The 21,306-nt window shown below is 41.2% G+C and overlaps 1 protein-coding gene across 2 annotated transcripts in view; it reads right to left on the bottom strand.

The window, feature by feature from the left end:
• Positions 1 to 2,867: 2,867 nt before the first annotated feature.
• WWTR1 (WW domain containing transcription regulator 1) overlaps positions 2,868 to 21,306 on the bottom strand; it is a 149,189-nt gene continuing 130,750 nt past the window's right edge. For both annotated transcript variants that reach the window (XM_049867498.1, XM_049867497.1), the window contains exons 5-7: positions 11,623 to 11,756; positions 10,031 to 10,143; positions 2,868 to 5,111 (exon numbers count right to left, since the gene is read on the bottom strand). In XM_049867498.1, coding sequence (XP_049723455.1) covers positions 4,927 to 5,111; positions 10,031 to 10,143; positions 11,623 to 11,756 — 432 coding nt within the window. In that variant the 3' untranslated portion in view covers positions 2,868 to 4,926. The remainder of the gene's footprint in view (positions 5,112 to 10,030; positions 10,144 to 11,622; positions 11,757 to 21,306) is intronic.

The raw sequence follows: 21,306 nt of genomic DNA, 5'->3' as shown, positions 1-21,306 counted from the left end.
TTTGAGATATAAAAGAGAGAAGTGAGTAGAGAGGAGAGGCACCTCATACCCCCAAGCAAGAAGAGCCAAGAGCAGAGCACGTCCTTTGGACCTGGGGTCCCTGCACTGAGAAGCTCTTAGACCAGAGGAAGATTGATGACAAGGGCCTTCCCCCAGAGCCAACAGAGAGAGAAAGACTTTCCCTGGAGCTGGCATCCTGGATTCAGACTTCTAGTCTCTTTGTTAAAGCCATCCACTTGTGGTATTTTTGCTGTAGTAGCTCTAGATAACGAAGGCAGGAAGTACATTTTCTAAATAGATAAATGAAAATTAGACTTTGAAATGTCAGTAAGTTACTTCCACCAGCACTTCTTTCTGTCGCTTATCTGAATGCTTCTGCTAAGAGTGCTCTCATCGAATGTTTTTGTCGAGTGCACAAAGACATCATGACAGTGAGAGCCAAGGAACTCCACGGGCGAGAAAACATACCCTCACAATACCAGAACGAATGGCTAGCTGCTGTTTTGGTTTCAGTTTTGACAACAAAAAAGGCCACACCCTATTGTTAATAACAAAACAGACTGAGAAACCTATAGTTCTGATGTCGCAGTCAATATGAAGGATTTGCTTTAACACAGAGGTGGTCTACAAGGGTGTTAGGACAGCATAATATTTGAAAAATATGTTGTTGTTACATACCATTGAGTTGGCTCCACCTCATAGTGAGCCTGTGTACAGCAGAACAAAACGCCACACGGTCCCTCACAATCGTGGCCATGTTTGAGCCCATTGTTGCAGCCACTGTGTCCATCCATCCCATTGAGGGTCTTCCTCTTTTTCGCTGACCCTCTACTTTACCAAGCATGATGCCCTTCTCCAGGGACTGGTCCCTCCTGATAACATGTCCAAAGTATGTGAGACAAAGTCTCATCACCCTCGCTTCTGCGGTGCATTCTGGCTGTACTTCTTCCAAGACAGGCTTGTTCGTTCTTCTGTCATTCCATGGCATGTTCAACATTCTTCATCAACACTGTAAGTCAAAGGCATCGATTCTTCTTTGGTCTTCTTTATTCATTGTTCAACTTTTGCATTCATAAGAGGCAACTGAGAATACCATGGCTTGGTTCAGATATACCTCAGTCCTCAAGGTGACATCTTTGCTTGTTAACACTTGAAAGAGGTCTTTTGCAGCAGACCTGACCAATGCAAATGGGGTATTTGTTGACTGCTGCTTCCATGGGTATTGATTGTGTATCCAGGTAAAATGAAATCCTTAACACTTTTAATATTGTCTCCATTTATCATGATGTTACTTATTTGCCCAGTTGTGATAATTTTTGTTTTCTTTGTGTTAAAGTGTGATCCATACTGATGGCTACAGTCTTTGATCTTCATCAGTAAGTGCTTCAAGTCCTCTTCACTTTTAAAATACATGTATCTCTAAAAATCTCTCTGGGCTACTTCGAATAAACAAGAAACCAGAATTCTGTGGATATTTACAATGCTGAAGACTAGGCATTTGAGCCAAAAAAATGTTTGCCTACAGAATTTTATTTCCTTCATTGTCTGCCAGGAAGGTTACATAAGCTTCTCTTTAGTGCCACCCAAAACTCTCAACAAAAGGAACACACACAAATAATGGAAAGACAAAGACTCCAAGTGGAAATTCAATTGCATTTATTTTTCTTATACAGAATCAGAAGTAAAAACCAGTACCAAACTCCAGGTGAAATAGTTTGATCTGATTGATTTAGTGGCATACTTTCTGTATGCATAGCATTCTAAATTAAAAATAAACACACATATGTCATATTACAAAATGTAAATTTTTTAAAAAAAGTTAAAGTACTAGCACATAAATGATGTAGTGTATTAGGGAAAAGGTCTCTGTCAATCACCCATTTTCCCAATTAAATTAATCTATGGTTTCCTTTTTTTTTTTTCATAAAAGTTGCACTTTCAGGAGTTACTTTCTAATTACATCATGAACACAAGTTGTAATTAGCAATACTCTTCTCATTCCAGATCACTTTCTTCCACTGAGAACTCTTCCACCAAGATGTGGTCAACAGCACTCCCAGCACACTAAATTTTTTACTGTTTTACATGCTTCCTCTATATGGTATAATCAGTGAAAGAAATGGTATTCTCATCCTAAATACTATGGTGAAACACTGTCTAACAACTCTTTAGATTTAGTAGAGTTACAAATAGGTTTTGACAATGTATTTACTTCAAGACACTATATTTTGTATGGGGGAAAAGAAACCTTCAAAGAAAGGTCTCTGAAATTATTTTTCAATTTCACTTTCTAATACACCTTTTCCATGGCAAAATTATTGGGTGAAGTGGTGAAGTTTGTTGATTCATTTAGGATTAAAAAGACTAGATATCTTGGCAGTTGTTTTATAATAAGAAATGTAGTATAAATAGCACCTTATCATGAATTCCTCAGGGAATTTTACATTTACGTCAATGAAAAATGGCCATTAAAAAGTTGTCCTTGCTTTAGGGTTTCTAGCTTTAGTGTTCTTCTATAACGGCCATATCTTATGGTCTCAAAATGCAAACAAAAAATTACATCTGGCTTTATCTATTAGTAAACATATAGTCAGATTCTATGTTGTTTTTTTTGGAAAAATATTTATGATGTTCATTAATAAATGTTCCAACTAATTTCACTAAAAAAAAAAAACAAAAACTAGTATCTTCTAATGCCACAAGCCTCTTAGAGAATGACTTCTAAAAATCGGTAATGCAAAAACTATCACTGTTTTAATTATTAAAAAAAAAGGGGTATGTGTTTCTTATATTTAATAACCTGAAAATGAGTCTATAAAAATATTTTTTAAAAAATACAGTAACACTGCTCAGTTTTGTTAGGTCCCTTGTTTTTTTTTTTTTTGCTTAGAAAGAATGTACAATTCTCTTTGCAATTATAGCTAACAAACAAGAAAAAGAAATAGCTCTCCCTTCAATTTAGTAGCAACAGAGACATCTGCCCTGTGTCTTAGAGTGCTTAGAGAGAGGGAAAGGAATTAGGGGAACAGAAACCATGGCTCCTTTAGGAAAAAGAAATCACCGGATTGAGCTGGAAGCCACAGCAGGTTTGTGCTCCACCTGCTACATGGTCAGCAATAACGTGGGCAGGGCAACACCTGCCCGGCCTTCCTGCTCCCCATAAAGTGCACCAAAGCCGCCTTTTCTGCTACAACAGTCTTTGGGTATAAAGGTTGTAGTAGGAAATCGTTGCTTTGTTCTTTTTGGGCACCTCTCACCCCTCCTGCTTGTCTTGCATTTGGGGAACTATTACTTATCTAATTCCATTTCACAACTAGCATCCTTTCTACTCTAGTCCTTAACTTCCCTACTTCGTCTCCAACCTTTTCACTTGCCTTCTTCCCAACAAGGTACAATGTATTCTGCATGTCTATATTCTGGCAGAGCCAAAAGGATCCGATTTAAGATCCTCCACAAATAAGCCCCATTGGGAACTGAAAGGTTCCTCCCAGAGACCTGAATTATGAATGTCTTCCCAAAAAACAATGCATTTTTTAAAGAGATTAAATTCATAGATTATAAATAGTGTCAGCTGGAGATATTGAGCAGTTGAGGACTTCATGGCATGGCAGGCAGACTGCAGGCCGGGTGAGCCTGATGCTGTCTCTCAGTCCTTAAAAGCTAATAAAATAATGTTCCTGGTTACATAAGAGGTATTGAGTACATATTGCAGGCCTTCTTATACCAACTGTAGCAAACAAGGTAAGATAATATACTAAGGGTTCCATTAGTGCTGAATTCAGAAACACAGGTCTCCAGCTCACACCCTCAGAGAGCGTTTCTTACACGCCAGTCAGGGATCCGCTTCGTCTTCTAAACAGTTTCAGAGATAAGATCATTTCAAACACCTGAAATCTCAAAAAGCAAAACTGACAAGGCCTCAGAATTTAAGAAGCAACTGCTTATTGTGTGTCCCATCAGGCCCAAAGCTCTGTGGTCCTGATGTTGTCAGGAGAGTTTCAAAAGGCAAAACACAGAGTTGCCCCTGATTTATCTGAAACACTGGGCTGCCTTTTGTCTTCGACTACAAAATTCTAGTGCTTTATAATCTCCACATCCAATTCTAAATTGCAATTTTAAAGAAAAAAAAAATCGAAGTTGCAATTTTAAAAAGTTTTGCTCATTAAATGCTTCAAATTAGTACCAAACCGGTGTCTTTTTACAAGCTTTGCAGTGTGAGAACTGTGACTAACAATGCTGCTATGCCCCCACTGTAAGGACTAGCTGTCTAGATGCTACACAGGACAGACTGCGACAGGGCCGTGTGTGCCTTTGTAGATACAGAGTAATTAAGAGCCATCAGGGGCAGCCTGGGTTCAAAACTACACTGTATTTCCTACAGCAGAATTGTACTATCCATACAATAATTTTTAAAGCTCAAGTTAAGTATTTTTTAAAGCATTTCATACTACTGCCATCTACACAGTTTCTGAAACTGCAAATCGGGTCTAATTTTGTGCACATTTCCTGGACCAAGCCGCCCGTCAGAAGATACTGCCTGTAGTCAGCATTTTATGGTTTCTAATCAATCGATCTATCAATTTCAACTACCACTCATACAGCTTAGTCATGGGGCAGCAGAAAGACAGAGAGAGAAAAAGAGAGAGAAAAAAAGAGGAGATTCAACTCTGCAGAAATAGTTCTGCATAATCCATCCCAGGAATGCAGGCTTGCAGAAAATGAAAACAGAATATTTATTTATGAGTTTAACTTAAGTTACTGTCAATCAAATCCAGGCAATGATTAAACTGGCCGCATGGAAAGGGGAGAGCAAGGGTCATGGAGGCAGAAAGTGGTGCACCTGTAGGTTTGCTCTGACCCATCCCTTTTCCCAAGAGGCCCAAGAAATGTCAGGTCACGGCCGCATCCAAGTTACAATGGAACCGATTACAGCCAGGTTAGAAAGGGCTCGCTTTTGTTCAGAGCAGATTCTACATCATTGAAGAGGGGGATCAGATCTTCAGATTCCAAAGTTCCTAGGTCAACGTTTGTTCCCGGAAGACAGTCAAGAAAATCAGGGAAGCGGGTCGGCTGGGTATTGATGTTCATGGGTGTCTGTCCCGCATTTTCTCCTATAAGAGAAGGAAAGGAAGCAATTTTAATTTTTTTTTTTTTTTTAGCTCTCGAAAAAGAGTTAAAATGTTAATCTCACTCATTTTTATTTCCACTGTGCCTACATTTAAATAGAAGATTACATTTGCCACAGGTCTAAAAAAAAAATTCCCTGGTGGCGTAGTGGTTAACAGCTTCCCTGATAAACAAAAGGTCAGCAGTTCGAATCCACCAGCCGCTCTGTGGAAACCCTGTGGGGCGGTTCTACTCTGTCCTATAGGGTCGCTATGAGTTGGAATCAACTCGACAGCAATGGGTTTGGTTTGGTTTGGTTTGGTGGTGGATTTCAGCTACCACATCACTGAAGCTGAGTTGGTGGCCCACACTCTTAAGTGATACAGGGATGGCGGGTGAACCTTTCGTAAGTGCTTCTCTGTAGACATGGCCCAGAATAGAACTCCAGAGAGATAAGAAAGGAGCATGCTGAAGGCCTGTGGATCTGACCTGGGATTGGAACCTTCCACTGACAGAGGCATGAAGAGCTGTTTCGTGAAAGGAGTAGAGAGGCCTTACCTGTAATAAAGACCTCATTACAGAGTTATACTCTAAAGATTTGACTATAAGCTTATATTCACCCATGTCATCCTTCTTTATGTTCAATGATAATAGCTCAGGAGTTTCTTTTAAGCATGTTATTAAAAACTGTCTTCATTGATGGCTGTAGGCATCATTTTCAAAGTATTTTATAAAGCAGGTTCTGCAGATCTTCCCTGTCCCCTCTGCACACAGCTACACCCAACAACTACCCTTCTCAGAGGGTTGCAAGGCGCATGAGCACACTAAGGTTCTAAGATGTCTTGCAGTAAAGAAATCTGTTTTGTTTTGTTTAAGCCCACATTTGCTAAATCACTATTTAATCACTCAATTCTATTTTGACTACATTTACCAAGATCCTAATGAGGTAGAGTTTTGCAGAACATACTTTAGAAAACGCTGCACTAGAGGAAGGTTTTTTTTTTTTTTTAGAGGAAGGTTAAGTGTATGGGACAGACATGAAACATACATGTTCTTTATATGTAGTAGTGTAGGAGAAAATAAACTAACTTTGGTGCCAGTAGACTGAGCTTTTTATCTGTGTGACCTTAGACACACTTGTTTGACCCTCAGCTTCCTCATCTGTAAAATAGGATATTGGTGTTTCTTCACGAGTTTGAGGAGAGTGCCATATAGTGTCTGACACACACTCACCGCTCTAGGCATCATTCATGCATACAAACATATACATTAAAAATGCAATCAGTGTGTTGATTGAATGTTCTGAGGGAAAAACAAAGCCCAGGAACTCAATCATTGTTAACTACACAATATAGGAACAATAGGTTAATTCAAACAGCCACAAACAATCTTTCCAGAGGGAGAAAATCTATCTCAAAGATTGAGGAGCATGGATAATGAAGGCCAACATCCACCATACCATCATTTTAACAAAACTTGTTAAATTGGCTTTTGCATTTTATAAGCATGGTAGACTTCCTGAAAAGGGTGCACAGAAATTTCAATATTCTGAGAAAAACTCCAAGGAGAAAAAATGTATCTTTCCAAGTGATGAGGGAAGCAATCAAACGTGCCTTTTGGTGATAGCAAAGCTTAATGGCTTTTCTATAAGTCAAATTATTAATGACTCTTGGATAATACATTAAAGGGTTTGCACTGCAAAAGGCAATGCTAAACAGTAACTTGAAAAAATAAGCCAAGTTCAACAATATAACATCAATTTAGTGCTACCAACCTGACCTAAATATAGTGCTACAGATATTGACAAATAATATCAAAATAGAAAAGAAAGGCCAAAATGATTTTTTTCTACTCACTAGAGTATACCAGCTGGACATGAAGCTTTAAAAAATCATCTGTCCTAAAAGATTACCTGATCTAAATGTGCCGAATGCCTTTTTTTCTTCATCTCCACCTCTATTGATTCTCCATTTTAATTTTCCAGTAACTCAATAGCACATCTGTTATCCAAACAACATCTCTTGTTTTAAAGAATTCCTCTTAACCTTTCTCCTCAGACATTGAAAGCATGAAGAGACTGCTTCTTCATTAAGGTTAACAATCTCAATATCTCTCCTCTCTCAACGTCTCTCTTGGGAGCAATTTAGCAATCTCAGTAATCTTTTTGGTCTTTGAAGTTTTATCCACATTCCTTAAAGAGCAGAAGAGACCAAAACCAGGCAACTCTGAAAAGGGTGTGATTGGTGTAGAATATTCCAGAAGAACGGATGGCTTCTCAGCCTTTAGTCATGGTATTCCTTTACTCTCTCCTTGCACCAAGTCCAGCTGTTGTTTCCAGGCATGCTTTGCAAAAGGAGTGCTTGGCTGGCTGTTTCGCATTCCGCGTGTGTTCAGTGTGTGGTCAGCAGGTCTAACAGTTCTTTTCTAGCCACATGTGTCCTGCCCATCCCCCAGCTTTTCCTCGTCTTGTTACTATACAATTATATTCTACCCTTTGAGGGGGTTTATGCCCATTTCCTATAGGGACTTTACAAAGGTGACCCTAAACTCAATGAGCTGACACTCACCCAACCAGGTTAACTTGGAGCCTTCGCATTTATCCGGATTATTCTGTATATTACTTCAGTCTTCTTAGAAGGGGGGGAAGAGAACTCTGTGTAGAACTCTGTGATCTCAAGCTTCCTCATGACTCTATGAAGCAGCATAATACTCCCACTTTACAGGTGAGAAATCCAAGGCTAGGGAGGTTATGTACCCGAAGTCACTGCCAACAAGCGGAGGAGCAAGGCTGCAAGCTCGAGGCTGTCTGCAAATACCATGTTCTTTTCAGAACACCACTTAATTTCACATTATGACTTCAAAACACTTCCTATGTACCCGATTGAGATCATTTGAAAGAGATGTAGAATAGAACCCATCTTTTTTTTCTCCCCGCATAGTGTTTCCATCTCCTGAGCTTTTTCTTTCTTTTCTTTTCCTTCTTACTAGCTTCCCAGTGTTTAAAGGATGAAAGGAAATAAGTGTCAATCATAGGAAGGAGCCACTTTATGATGTTGCTCCCAAAATGCCAAAATAAATCTCCAAAAAAATTCAGAGAGGGAAGAAGAAAAAGGGAAGAAGGCAGGGAGAAAACCAAAGTAATAAACTGAAGAATAGCAAAACAAACATTTCAGCATTCCTGCGTGACCCACTGAAGGGCAGGCTGTGCAATACTCTAAACGCATGGATGACCACCTACAATAAGACCTTGGAGCAGCTGCTCCCCACGTCACCATGCTTACGTGACACCTGGCTCGCCATTTGACTTTCGGTCTCACCAACAATACGGATTCAGAGCAAGAAGAGGAGTCACTCAGGAGTAGAGGGTCACAAAAACACAGGTGGTGTAGACAAGGGCAGCTGTTTATTTCAGTCACAGAAGACGACGGTGGAGGAGAAACTTGCACAAGTAAATCCAAATAATGGATACCTCCAAAAAACCAAACCCGTTGAAGTTGAGTCGATTCCAACTCATAGTGACCCTAAAGGACAGAGCAGAACTGCCCCAGAGGGTTTCCAAGGAGCGGCTGGTAGATCCAAACTGCTGACCTTTTGGTTAGCAGCCATAGCTCTAAACCACTGCGCCACCAGAGCTCCCATGGATACCTTAGCTGCCATTTCTTTTTGACTTTAGAGTATCTTCTGGGAGTTTATGACTTTCATAATGAAGGCCGTTGTTTTTGTTGTTAGCTGCCATCAAGTTGGCTGCCGATTCATGATGACCCCATGCACAACAGAGCAAAACACTCCCGGTCCTGTGACATCTCCATAATTAGTTGTAGATCAGACTGTTGTGATCCATAGGGTTTTCACTGGCTGATTTTCAGAAGTAAATCACCAGCTCTTTTTTCCTAATCTGTCTTAGTCTGGAAGTTCTGCCGAAACCTGTTCAGCATCATACCAACATGCAAGCCTCCACTGACAGAAGGGTGGTGACCGTTCATGAGGTGAACTGGCCAGGAATTAGACCCAGGTCTCCCACCTGGAAGGTGAGAATTCTATCACTGAACCACCACGGCCCCATTAAGTCGAGATCAGGCTAATAATACTAATTCAGTTTTTTCAGTTGGAGGTCTCGCTCCTGGAAAAGTGGGGGACAAGGACAGGTAACCCAAAGAGCCTGCTGGGGGCTAGCTTGAAGGATGTACAGTTTGTGGACTAGGTAAAAGTCACCCTGAATCCCTTCTTTCTGATTGCTGAGAGAGGACATTGTGGCCGTGTTGAACTTGGAGATTCCAATTTAGAATCTTCCAAGTTGCCTAAGTTCCCAAGTGTCCACTGTCGATTTCTTCCTAATTTGCAGTGAATGAAATGGGAAAATTGTATGCTAACAGAACTATAAACCATTAGAGTTCCTCAAGAGACAAAGTGGCCTATACATTACAACTAAAAACCGGAAGAGCACAAATAGCCCACAGTGGAAGGAGGGTGATGCAGACAGTGGTATCTTAATGCAATCGTAACGAGGGGGCTGTAGGAAATAGAAAAAAAAAAATAATAAACCTGTTGCCGTCGAGTCGATTCTGACTCATGACAACCCTATACGACAGAGTAGAACTGCACCATAGAGTTTCCAAGGAGCACCTCGTGGGTTTGAACTGCTGACCTTTTGGTTAGCAGATGTAGCTCTTAACCATTGTACCACCAGGGTTTCCATAGGAAGTAAGGAGGAGCAAAAAAAAGAAAGAAATTTCAAATCCTGTGTCTATATTTGAAATTGTATTTGTATAGACTATGGGGAAGTGGCTAGAGTTTATTAACAGTGCCTGGGGGGTCAGGTGGCTTTTTCGTTGACATTTAGCGGCTGGATCTTAGAATTGAGATGACTGGAGAGATGACTTAACATCACACCCATGCCACAAGCACTTACAGCCTCTGCTCCTACCTGTGTCCATCTCATCTACGTTGCTGAGGAAGTCTTCCGGAGTTGTGGGGACACTGTAGCACCCCAGCCCCAGGCCACTGTCGGTGCTCTGCTCCCTCGAATGATACGGTCCTCTGAAGAGCAAGAGATGGAGCGACTTCATTGTGAGCCCACCAAATGAATTCCAAAATTAAAATACAGTCCAGAAAACCCCAAACTAGTGGGGTCCTTTCTGCCCAACCTTCCAGGTAACGAAGGGAAAGCAGACTCTGTATCTCCTTTCCACTTGGAAACACAGATACCAATGTCAGTAAAAACTGTAGGTTATAAGCAAATAAAACTAGTCACTCACAGTCAACTGATATTGATTTCCTTTTCATCTTAAAATAGCAATTTGAATGCTGTTCTATACACAGAGTATGATGCCATGTATATAAATTTTTTTTAAAATTAGAAAGCTGTATTGAATATTGCTTATGGATACACACACAAGCAGGCTGTAAAAGTATGAAATATGTGTGATGAACACATGGATTTCAGGGTGGTGGCCACCACTGAGGAAGGAAGAAGGGAAAGAAATGGGAACTCAGGGGCGGTAGGGATGGGGTTAAAACACTATTTGTAACACTGTATTGACGTTTTTTAAAAACATTAGATGGAAATAAAACAAATCTGGGTGATGGGTACATGGGTAACTCTTACACTATTCTTTATAATTTTTCATACATTTGAAATACTTTAAAAATCCGTAATTTTAAGAGTCTGCTCTTTTTTTTTTTTGGTTACCGTTTGATTTCACCTCTCTGTTTTACTCATTTCTCTCTATTTTTTTCTGTAATAGATCACATAATTGTATTTGTTTGCTTGCCAGAAGCTTCCACAGGAGTAGCAAAGACATAGGAAATAGGGTTTAAAAAGCTACAATTAAGGTTGACTACTCCTACTGATGAATATATTTCTGGCTAACTTTCTTCTTCCTTCTCTGTTCATACGTTTTCATTTTTAAAAAAATCATCTCTTTTTTAAATTAAATTTTTTATTTTGAAATAATTTGAGACTCACACTGAAGTTGCAAAAAGAGTATAGAGTTCCTGGGTATTCTTCACCCAGCCTCCCCCGATGACAACATCTTACATAAACAGAGTACTATTAGCAAAACCAGGAAATCGACACTGTATAATACTATTAGCTAAATTACAGGCCTTATTCAGATTCTACCCTAAACATTATCTTTTAAAAGTTTTGTTCTGTACTTGCCGTATGACATGCTCCCCGCCCCCCGCTAGCTACAAAAAACCACAAGATTCTTTCAAATAATCACTACACAACGCCATCCTGTTTGAATTATAAGTTCATCTCATCCCCCTATACAAAGTCCCGACTAGATGTTTACTCCCTGTCATATCACCAGGTTTTGAAGTGAGGATTTTAAGAAATGTAGTTGACTTCCTCTACTTTTCTATTTTTTTCTGCCACGTCCCCTCACTTCCTCCCTCTACCCTCATCCCACTCCCCAAGCTCCCCACATTTTCCCAACATACACGAAGACCCATGACACTCTAGACCACATAAAAAAGAAAGCAAAAATAAATGGCCCCCAAACGTTAACTTACCCATTGAGAAAAGGATCTGAGCTGTTATTAGTGATAGATCTCATGTCTGGGGTCATGGCAGGTGGGTTGACAGCAGCCTGAACCGTGGCCAGAGTCTCGGCTTCCATGGGGAGCTGTCTACAGAGGGCAGCTTCCTAGAGAAATATGAGAGTCACAGGCAGAGGGAAGAGTTACTCACCCATTGTCACAGGGATTAGAGCAAAGTATACGTCACAGGGCAACTTTCCACCACACCAATACAAAGCACTTTGTATTTATCCCCAGTAAGTCAAGACCATCAGGAAACACTAGTCCCTTTCTCCTAGGAAAGTCTTACAGATGAAAGTCACTTTCTTGCTTTCACAGAGTTAATGAGAAAAAAAGCTCAGCTAATATTTGACTTCAGGGCACTCATGGACCAATCGTCCACCCCTCAGTTGTTTGAACATCCAATCACACAAAGGCCTCTCAAGACACTTTCTCAGAGACCAGACTCTTTTGACCCCAGGTTCTCAAGCTGAATCTAAATCAATTATGCAATTAGTCAGGTCAGCACAATTGTGGGATGACAGAATTCAGGCTCTACATATTAAATCACATCTGGCAGTTTTACGTCAATAGCCAGGAGAACAAAACAACCAGTTAAAACAGTTGTAGTCAATCAGTTTTTCTATTTGGCTGTTTTTGTTCACGTGACTAAAATGACTGAAGGTTGGAGCACCATGCAGCTACCGTCCAAACACCACAGACGACTACCTGTTTGATAGCACATGGAGTTCATTAGCAAAAAATATAACACTAGCATTACTATTTTTTTTTAAGCTAGCATTACTTTGCTTAGGAGAGTCAATCTGAAAAGTTGCAAATTTATGGACCATAACTACTTTCTCTAGGTATCCAAAAAACCCGCTGCCGTTGAGCCAATTCTGACTCATAGTGACCCTATAGGACAGAGTAGAGCTGCCCTACAGCGTTTCCAAGAGGTGAAGGAGGACTTGAACTGCCGACTTTTTGGTTAGCAGCTGAGCTCTGAACCACTGTGCCACCAGGGCTCCTCTAGGTACAGCCTCTCCCATTTTGGCAAACATGATCAAACACCAAATTCCTTTGAAATTTGCTGCTTCTCCAAAGAAGAATACTTTATATGTTTATACTTGCCTCCAAAACCAAGGTTAGGCCCTTCCTCGTATTTATGCCTATCAGTTTTCCACTTTCCATGCTGAAGTCATTGGTCTCACCATCCCTCAAACCCCAAAACCATGGATACAATGGCAAACAGAACATTTAGGCCATCTAAGTAACAGTATCTTTGTGAAATCTCTTCCAGCCCTAACACGCTATGATTTTAGAGAGTAGCTGCTGTCTAGACAAGTCCTAGTGAAGTCATCGGCTATAAAAACTTTCGGTTACGGGAGTTCATTGTAGCATTACTAGGAGTTACAGCAGCACGAGTCTTAGAGCTGGGAGGCCCGACCGATAAGAAACTTACTCAGAAATAAACACCCTGACTAGAAAGGGCTTCTGGTTCACTTTTGTTCATTCATATGGCAAATAATCAGAATACTTGGCTAATGTAAATTTTATTCATTAATCCATTAAAAACAACAAACGGAAAAAACAAATAACGGAGATTTTAGTCCATAATCCAAATCTAGGAAGTACCTTCTAAATAAATCTAGAAAATCTAAGTATTTCCTAATAATTTTTTAAATAGTCCTTATTTTATTTTGATTGTGCTTTAAGTGAAAGCTCAAGTTAGTTTCTCAGACAAAAATTTATACACACATTGTTATGTGGCCGCAGTTGGTATCCCTGTAATATGTCAGCACACTCTTCCTTTCCACTCCGGATTTCCTGTGTCCATTCAACCAGCTCCTGTCCCTTTCTGCCTCCTCGTCCTGCCTTCGGACAGGAGCTGCCCATTTAGTCTCATGTATCTACTTGAACTAAGAAGCACACTCTTCACAAATATCATTTTATGTCTCTAATAATTGTTTTTACATGATGGGAGAAACCTTATTTTCAAAGGAAAGCTTTCTTGGAAGCTTTATATGGAAATACAATGGAAAGTGTCTGGTTGAAGCTGGCGTGAGGCGATTGGAGCCCACCAGCGCCAATCCCTTGAGCACACTCAGATACCCCAAACCACACAACTTGAAAACATTGCATCTATTATATAATTTCCAGTTCTTTGTAAACTGTAAACTCAAGGAATATGTGGGTGCGAAAAAGAAGAAGATCCCCAACAAGATGGATTCACACAGCGCCTGCAACAATGTGCTCAAACATGGTAAGGATTGTGAGGATGGCGCAGGACCGGGCAGTGTTTCGTTCTGTTGTACGTAGGGTCGCTATGAGTCAGAACTGACTCAACGGCACCTAACAACTTTCATTATTTAAAAAAAAACCACTCTAACGACTTGAAATAAAGGTGGGGATTTTAAACAAACACACTGATGAAATGGCTTTATACCTGATAAAATTTTACCGCCGTATGTCTTAGGAATGAATACTGGATGAATTTACAATTTCCAAGCAATCAGAGTTTAAATATAATAAGAATCATTTCTATAACTTTGTGGGATTAAAAAACATATACGAATAATGTAAATGAATTACAATGAATTCTAAATGAATTATCATCTATAATGATACATAATATGAAAATAAAAATTCTAATTGTAAGAGCAAATACAGAAACTAGATATGAGATATGGAGTTCTAAACGTTCTGTTTCATTTAACTTATTCCTAGCATATTTCAAATAGATATAATATACCAAAAACCAAACCCAGTGCCGTTGATTCCTACTCATAGCGACCCCATAGGACAGAGTAGAACTGCCCCATAGAGTTTCCAAGGAGCGCCTGGAGGATTTGAACTGCCGGCTCTTTGGTTAGCAGCCATAGCACTTAACCACTATGCCACCAGGGCTTCCAGATATAATATAGATTTTTAAAATAATGCTTGTGGATGGCTAAAAATATAAATAAAATTCAAAAGGACTATTTATAATAGCCAAAGCTGAAAGAACTTATATTACATTGGAGAAAATTTTTCTCTGTGTCCCTTCATATTGGTTCCCTCTATTTTAAATTAAAGATAAGCTGAGATGCCGTTCTTCAGCATCAGTGCTGTTTCCCTAACTACTCTGAAGACTTGGCCACCATGTCATCATGACAAGACAATTACAGGAAATGCTACTTTCTGTCTGTAGGGGGCTCACAGTATCACTTTCCACCTTCAAATGCCTAAAGAATAAGAGAGAATATAGAAATGGTGTTGAATGTACCCGAATAACAATCTTGAAATATAAACTAGGCTAGTCTGAGTTAAGAAGCCCTGGTAGCACAACAGTTAAGTGAGGTAATACTTACAAGGTGCTTAGAACTCTGCCTGGCCCAAGACATCATTTAATAAATCTTAGCTAATTTGTTACCATCTCAAGTTCTGTGCTACATTCTCGAAAAACAAAAATAACCAATTTTAAAAACCACACTATGGTGTGGAACTGACCCATGTTAAGTGGCAAGACACTTCCTCCCGGTAAACTGTCACCCTGAAAGAATTAAACCAAGGTGTAAAATTTATCACAGTGCAGTGGAAAGCTAAGAAAATGTTGCTTTCGTTTTTTTTAAAAAAACAAGAAGAGGTTTGTAAGCCACTTTGTAGAACATAAAATTAGTTTTCAATATACATGGAGAAGGGTGAGAAGTTTCATTCCACTTAATTATACCACTTTGAAAATTCTAACCTTTCATCGAATGAAAATATTTTTCTGTTCCTGTTCATGAATTAAGGAGAAAACAAGCAGCACAGAACCCAGGGTTTTAACATAAAGGACAAGCCTCACTCACATGTCTCCATCCAAGGAAGAGAGGGTTTTGTTCCATGCTTTTCTCTTTTTTTTTTTTAAACCAGATTTCAGGATAATATTAAACTTCAGACCTAGTGTGATTTCAACTGCCACAAGATATCTGCTGCCCCTGCACAGGCGGAAATGACAGGCAAACACACCTGACGTTAGTGTGACCTGAAGCAGCAGACAAGACAAATGTAGCTGGAACAGCTGAGGCCAAGACAGAAGATGCACCTGGACCAAGCAAACTTATGTGAAAACACACGGGTTGACAGTTGGCTGAGGTAGAGGGTCAGGCCCCCTGACTCTGAGTTGGCAGCTTGGCAGCCGTTAACCCCAGGCTTGGTCCTCGGCTCTCTCACGTCTCGGCAGGATAACAAATGGTAAACTGAAAGGAACATCCAAACCCCTCGGTTTGTCTCTCATCTCCCAGCTCTGCTCCAGTTAAAGAGGTCTATTCACAGCTGCATTCCCAGGGCCCCCTTCGCCTCCACACACCCCATTCTCCCAAGCAAGTCTTAATTCCCTAGACAACTCAGGACTTTGGGTCCCTATTCATCTCACCATATGTTACCCATCCTTAGGAATTCTGTTAAACCACCTCTTCTAGGGTGCCTTCCCTGGCTACCACTGCCATAGTGTGTCACATACCCTCTCCCTCTCCCAGCCCTGAATGCCTAAAAAAATTTGTCCTGCTGGTTTCTGAAACCCAACATGTCTCACACTGCACTCCCCATCTGTCTCCAAAACAGCTCTTCTTCCTAACTTCAAGCTTTCTTTATTGCTACTACCACTTATCCAAGCTCAAGGTCAACCATGTCTCCATCGGCTCCCACAACAATCTCATTCATTCAAACCTTGTATTGGTTTTAAAAAATACTATTGAGCACTGCCAGGTGCCAAGTACTGTTCTAGAAAGGGAGGCAGACTGTAACAGACAACTGCATCAGGGCCAAGTCTTGTGGTTTCCAACTCCTCAATATCTCTCATGCTCCAAACCTCTTTTCCATCTCAAGTAGCAGGTCATTGCTTCTCTAGACATTCCAAGTGACTTCCTCACCTTCAGTCAACCTTCACATGCAAGGCTGCATCCAGGTCTTTGTTCAACACTTTATTGCAGTCTTTGCAGGGAGACTCCCCAGGAGGAAAATCAAGTTGGAGAAGGGTCAGGGTGCGGTGCCCTCTGAGGAAGCCAGGGACTGTTTACCCAGAAGGGGAGACTTGAGGGGCACACCATGGCTCTCAAACTATTAATGGACTATCACATGGAAGAAGAAAGATCTCTTTTGTCCCAGATATGAGGCAGATAAGATGGAGGACTTTCTAATTAGGAGTCTGTTCAATAATGGAACGGGCTGCTTCTCAATTCTCTGGTCTTTTGGCCACTGGAATTCTTATGTAGTAGCTGAGGATTAAATGACACTAGGCATGTCCATGGCTTAGCACAGAAAAGGAAGCATCGCACAGGGCAAAGGCTGTCTTTGGAATCAGAAAGGTTGGGGTTCAAACTCCAGCTCAGCTACTCCTGAGCTGTGACATCTTGGACTGAATTCTCAACTTTCTTGGTGATATGTTCATCCGAAAAAAAGATGGCTTATAAATATCTTGCAGAGCTGTTATAAAGGTTAGCAGGGATATAAAGAATCTGGCCCATTGAGGCAGCCAATCAAATGAGCTACAGATAGTATTAAATGTTTTGAGAAGCAAAGATAACAGCTAATACTTGCCTGTTGCTTACTATGTGTTAAGCATTGTTCTAAGTACCTCATGCATACCATCTCATTTAATCTATCTCCATTTTGTCGTTGTTCTTGGGTGCCGTCGAGTTGATTTTTGACTCATAGCGACCCCACGTGACAGAGTAGAACTGTCCCACAGGATTTTCTAGGCTGTAGTCTTTATAGAAGCAGATCACCAGGAGCAGCTGGGTGGGTTTGAACTACCAACTTCGGTTAGCAGCGAAGTGTTTAATTGTTGTGCCACCAGGGCTCCTTATCCCCATTTTAGAGATGCAGAAACTGAGGTATAGAGAGGTGAAGCCGCTTGCCCAGGATCCCATGGTTAATAGGTGGTGGAGCCAGGAAGTAAACCCAGAGTCTGTTACCGGAGCCACCACAGAGTGCGGCAGAGAGAGGGAAGCTGAGCTTTGAGGTTGGCAGACATCACGTTTTCAGCCCTTTCACCTACTTGCTGTGGACTCTGGCAAGTTACTTCATTTCTCCAAGTCTATTTTCCCAGCTATGAAATGGGAATACCAACACCTTTACCTCAGACCACTGGGTTTCTGGGTTTACCTCAGACAGTTTAGAGGAGGTACTAATGAAATGGCCTCTTTAACTGTCTGAGACACAGTTTTCCTTCCTGTATTAGGAAAGATATTGAACTAGACACATTCTAGTCTCCTTTTCAACATATACGGGTGGAGTTAGTGTCCTGGGAATCCTCAACACATCAAGCAAAGCTGTAAGTTTATATTTTAAAGGCCAGTTTCAGAAAGATCTGGGACGCTGCTCCTCGTACCCCTGCCCTTACACTCCCCCACCACAACTTTATATTTTTTCTCTACATCCGAGTGGGGGGTGGTGGAGAGACCGTTGTAAAACAAAGGCTTGAAAATTTCTTTGGGAGTTTGTGGTCCATCCCTTTAGGTCTCTGGAAAGGATAATTATTTGTGGGTTCAAAAATACCCCCTCCTAGCAGCTGGGAGAGGGGTGGGGTGTCAACTAGCTGGAGCAGTGAGGGATGTCAAAGACAAATGCTGATTTGTAGGCTGAAGGTGTCCCTGGATGCAAACCTCAAACCTCCTTTCCTTTTCACTCCCCGCTGGCCTGCAGCTTGCTGGTAGAGTGAATCAACAAAGGAGGTGAGAAAGTAAACAGCAGCTGAAAGCATCCTGCAGCCCTGCCTGTCCTTGGCCCAGCCACCACCTCCAGCCAGCCAGCTCCTGCCCTCCCGGGAAAGTACTTCAAAGGGAAGCGAAGGACAATAGCCTCTTCTGAGGGTGCTATGCTTGATTTAAGTGTGTGGTGAAGGAAAGGCTTCTACAAAAAAGGGAGACTGGATTGTTTTCATTATAAAGGGTGGGGTGAGTAGAAACAAATGGAAAAAAGGGGGGGGAGGGGAATATTTTGAAATCCTAGCATTAAAATAGTTACTCTGTTGCAGAAAAGGAGGCTTGGTGGCACAATGGTTAAGCACTCAGCCGCTAACCACAAAGTCAGGGGTTCAAGCCCACCAGCTGCTCCTTGGTAGAAAGATGCAAGCAGCTTGCTTCCATTAAGATTTAAAGCCTTGGAAACCCTTATAGTGCAGTTCTACTCCGTCCTTTAGGGTTGCTATGAGTTGGACTCAACTCCACAGCAATGGGTTTGGTTTTTTCTGACGCAGAGAAGTTGCTCTCACTGCCAAAACCCTGAGGGACTTCTGAAACAGGATGCTGGCTTATTTACCTTCTCCATAGGAAGAAAAAAAAAAAAAAATCCTGATGTAAATCACTTTTTAACTCTGTGCCAAGGGATTCTAGAAATTAATAGTCGCATTTCCTGAAGACTCCCCGTCTGAAATACCTCATCACACATGCTCAGCTGCCAGGCTGTCACTATAAAAGAAGAGTTGAAACTTGGATGATCTGGGGAAGACATTTGTTGAGTCCGTAATTATGATCCATGGTCTGTTTGCTGCTCTTTTAATTCAGGATGTATATAGCAACCATGTGTATTTCCACAATCTGTTTCTGTCGTCCCTTTAGCTCACGTTAAAGAAAACATTATAATTTAGCTATCTTTTCCTTCCTTCTCTTAAAAAAATAAAAAGCTGAATGGATTTTGAAATGCAATATTTCTTCATACCTTGGTGACCTTATTAACAGAAATAAGAGGCTGCTTTCCTTTTGTGCAAACTTGGTAAGCCTCCATTTAAAAAAAAAAATTTCAACATAACATTTTTCAAAGAGGTTCTTTTTTTTAATTCTTATTGTGCTTTAAGTGAAAGATTACAAATCAAGTCAGTCTCTCATACAAAAATTTATATACACCTTGCTATATACTCCTAGGTGCTCTCCCCCTAATGAGACAGCACACTCCTTCTCTGTATCCTCTATTTACATGTCCATTCAGCCAGCTTCTTTTCCCCTCTGCCTTCTCATCTCCCCTCCAGACAGGAGCTGCCCACATTGTCTCATGTGTCTACTTGATCCAAGAAGCTCACTCCTCACCAGTATCATTTTCTGTCCTATAGTCCAGTCTAATCCCTGTCTGAAGAGTTGGCCTTGGCAATGGTTCCTGTCTTGGGCTAACAGAAGGTCTGGGGGCCATGACCTCCAGGGTTCCTCCAGTCTCAGTCAGACCATTAAGTCTGGTCTTTTTATGAGAATTTGAGGTCTGCAGCCCACTGTTCTCCTGCTCCATCAGGGATTCTCCGTTGTGTTCCCTGTCAGGGCAATCAGAGGCTGTAGCTGGGCATCATCTAGTTCTTCTGGTCTCAGGCTGATGTGGTCTCTGGTTTATGTGGCCCTTTCTGTCTCTTGGGCTCATAATTACCTTGTGTCTTTGGTGTTCTTCATTCGCCTTTGCTCTAAGTGGGTTGAGACCAATTGATGGCTGCTTGCTAGCGTTTAAGACCCCAGACATCGCTCTCCAAAGTGGGATGCAGAAAGTTTTCTTAATAGATTTTATTATGCCAACTGACTTAGATGTTCCCTGAAACCATGGTCCCCAAATGCTCAAAGGGGTGCTTTTAATAGGACTTGAGTTGGTATTGTTCCTCAGCAAGAGAAGACCAGAACATTTTAGAAAACTGATTATTTTTAAGACTTGTAGGCAGATAAAACATGAAGAAAGCTGGAACGGAAGCTCTTCGATGGCAGGGACCAGGTCTGTCTGCTCACTGCTGTGTGTTTAGTGCCTTGGGAATTTGTTGAACAAATAAATAAATGGATGAACTTCAACAACCAAGCTACTGTGTTGTTCCTGTTGTTGCCGGCTGCCGTGGAGTCAGTCGACTCATTGTGACCCTGTGTTTTACAGACTAGAACTGCTCCATAGGATTTTCCTGGCTGTAATCTTGACGGAAGCATTATGCCATCCAGGGTCCTCCAAGTTCCTATAGAAAACCAAAGCAAACCAAACCCGTTGCCATCAAGTTGATTCCGACTCATAGCGACCCTACAGGACAGAGTAGAACTGCCCCATAGGGTTTCCAAGGAGCGGCTGCTGACCTCTTGGTTAGCAGCTGAGCTCTTACTCACTGTGCCAGCAGGGATCCCCAAGTTACTCTAGAAGGACCTATATATTGACTAAGTGTTGGAGGAAATGACTTTTGATGTCTCCATCAACTCTGAAACCTGCATAGGGTATTTTTTTCTAAAAGTGAAAATGCAGTGCCATGTTCTGAAAGACTAACTCTTTATAAAATAGCCACCGTTAGCGCTTCATGATCTGCTGTGATGTGACACTTTTTAACCTCTCCAAAGAGCTATTCTTCACATAACAAGAAACAGACCTCATAAGCTTCTCCAGGCCAGCTCTGCTCACAGCCGGGTGTGTCCCTCCATGGAGCCCTTGGTCAGGAATGGTTGTGAGAGGGGCCAGCTGGCCAGTCAGACTCGGCAGTGGCTGTCAAGCTGAACAGAAATCTGTGAGACCTGCCAAAAGAATTCTGCATTCTCCAGCCCAAACTCTCTTGCCTCGTCCCCGTTGCCCAGGCAACCAGAGGCCAGGCTTAGTCAGCATTTTTGTTTGACAAGCTGCATTCTCCAGTCTACCAACCCCCAATTAAGGAAAGGATGGAGGTAAAAACAGTGCTGAATTTGTTTGGGAATAATAACAGTTTCTCAACAATGCCGCCCC

This window comes from Elephas maximus, chromosome 23 (assembly GCF_024166365.1).
Source record: "Elephas maximus indicus isolate mEleMax1 chromosome 23, mEleMax1 primary haplotype, whole genome shotgun sequence".
In the NCBI taxonomy this organism is placed as follows: Eukaryota; Metazoa; Chordata; class Mammalia; order Proboscidea; family Elephantidae; genus Elephas; species Elephas maximus.
This window is presented reverse-complemented; position numbering and strand designations above follow the sequence as displayed.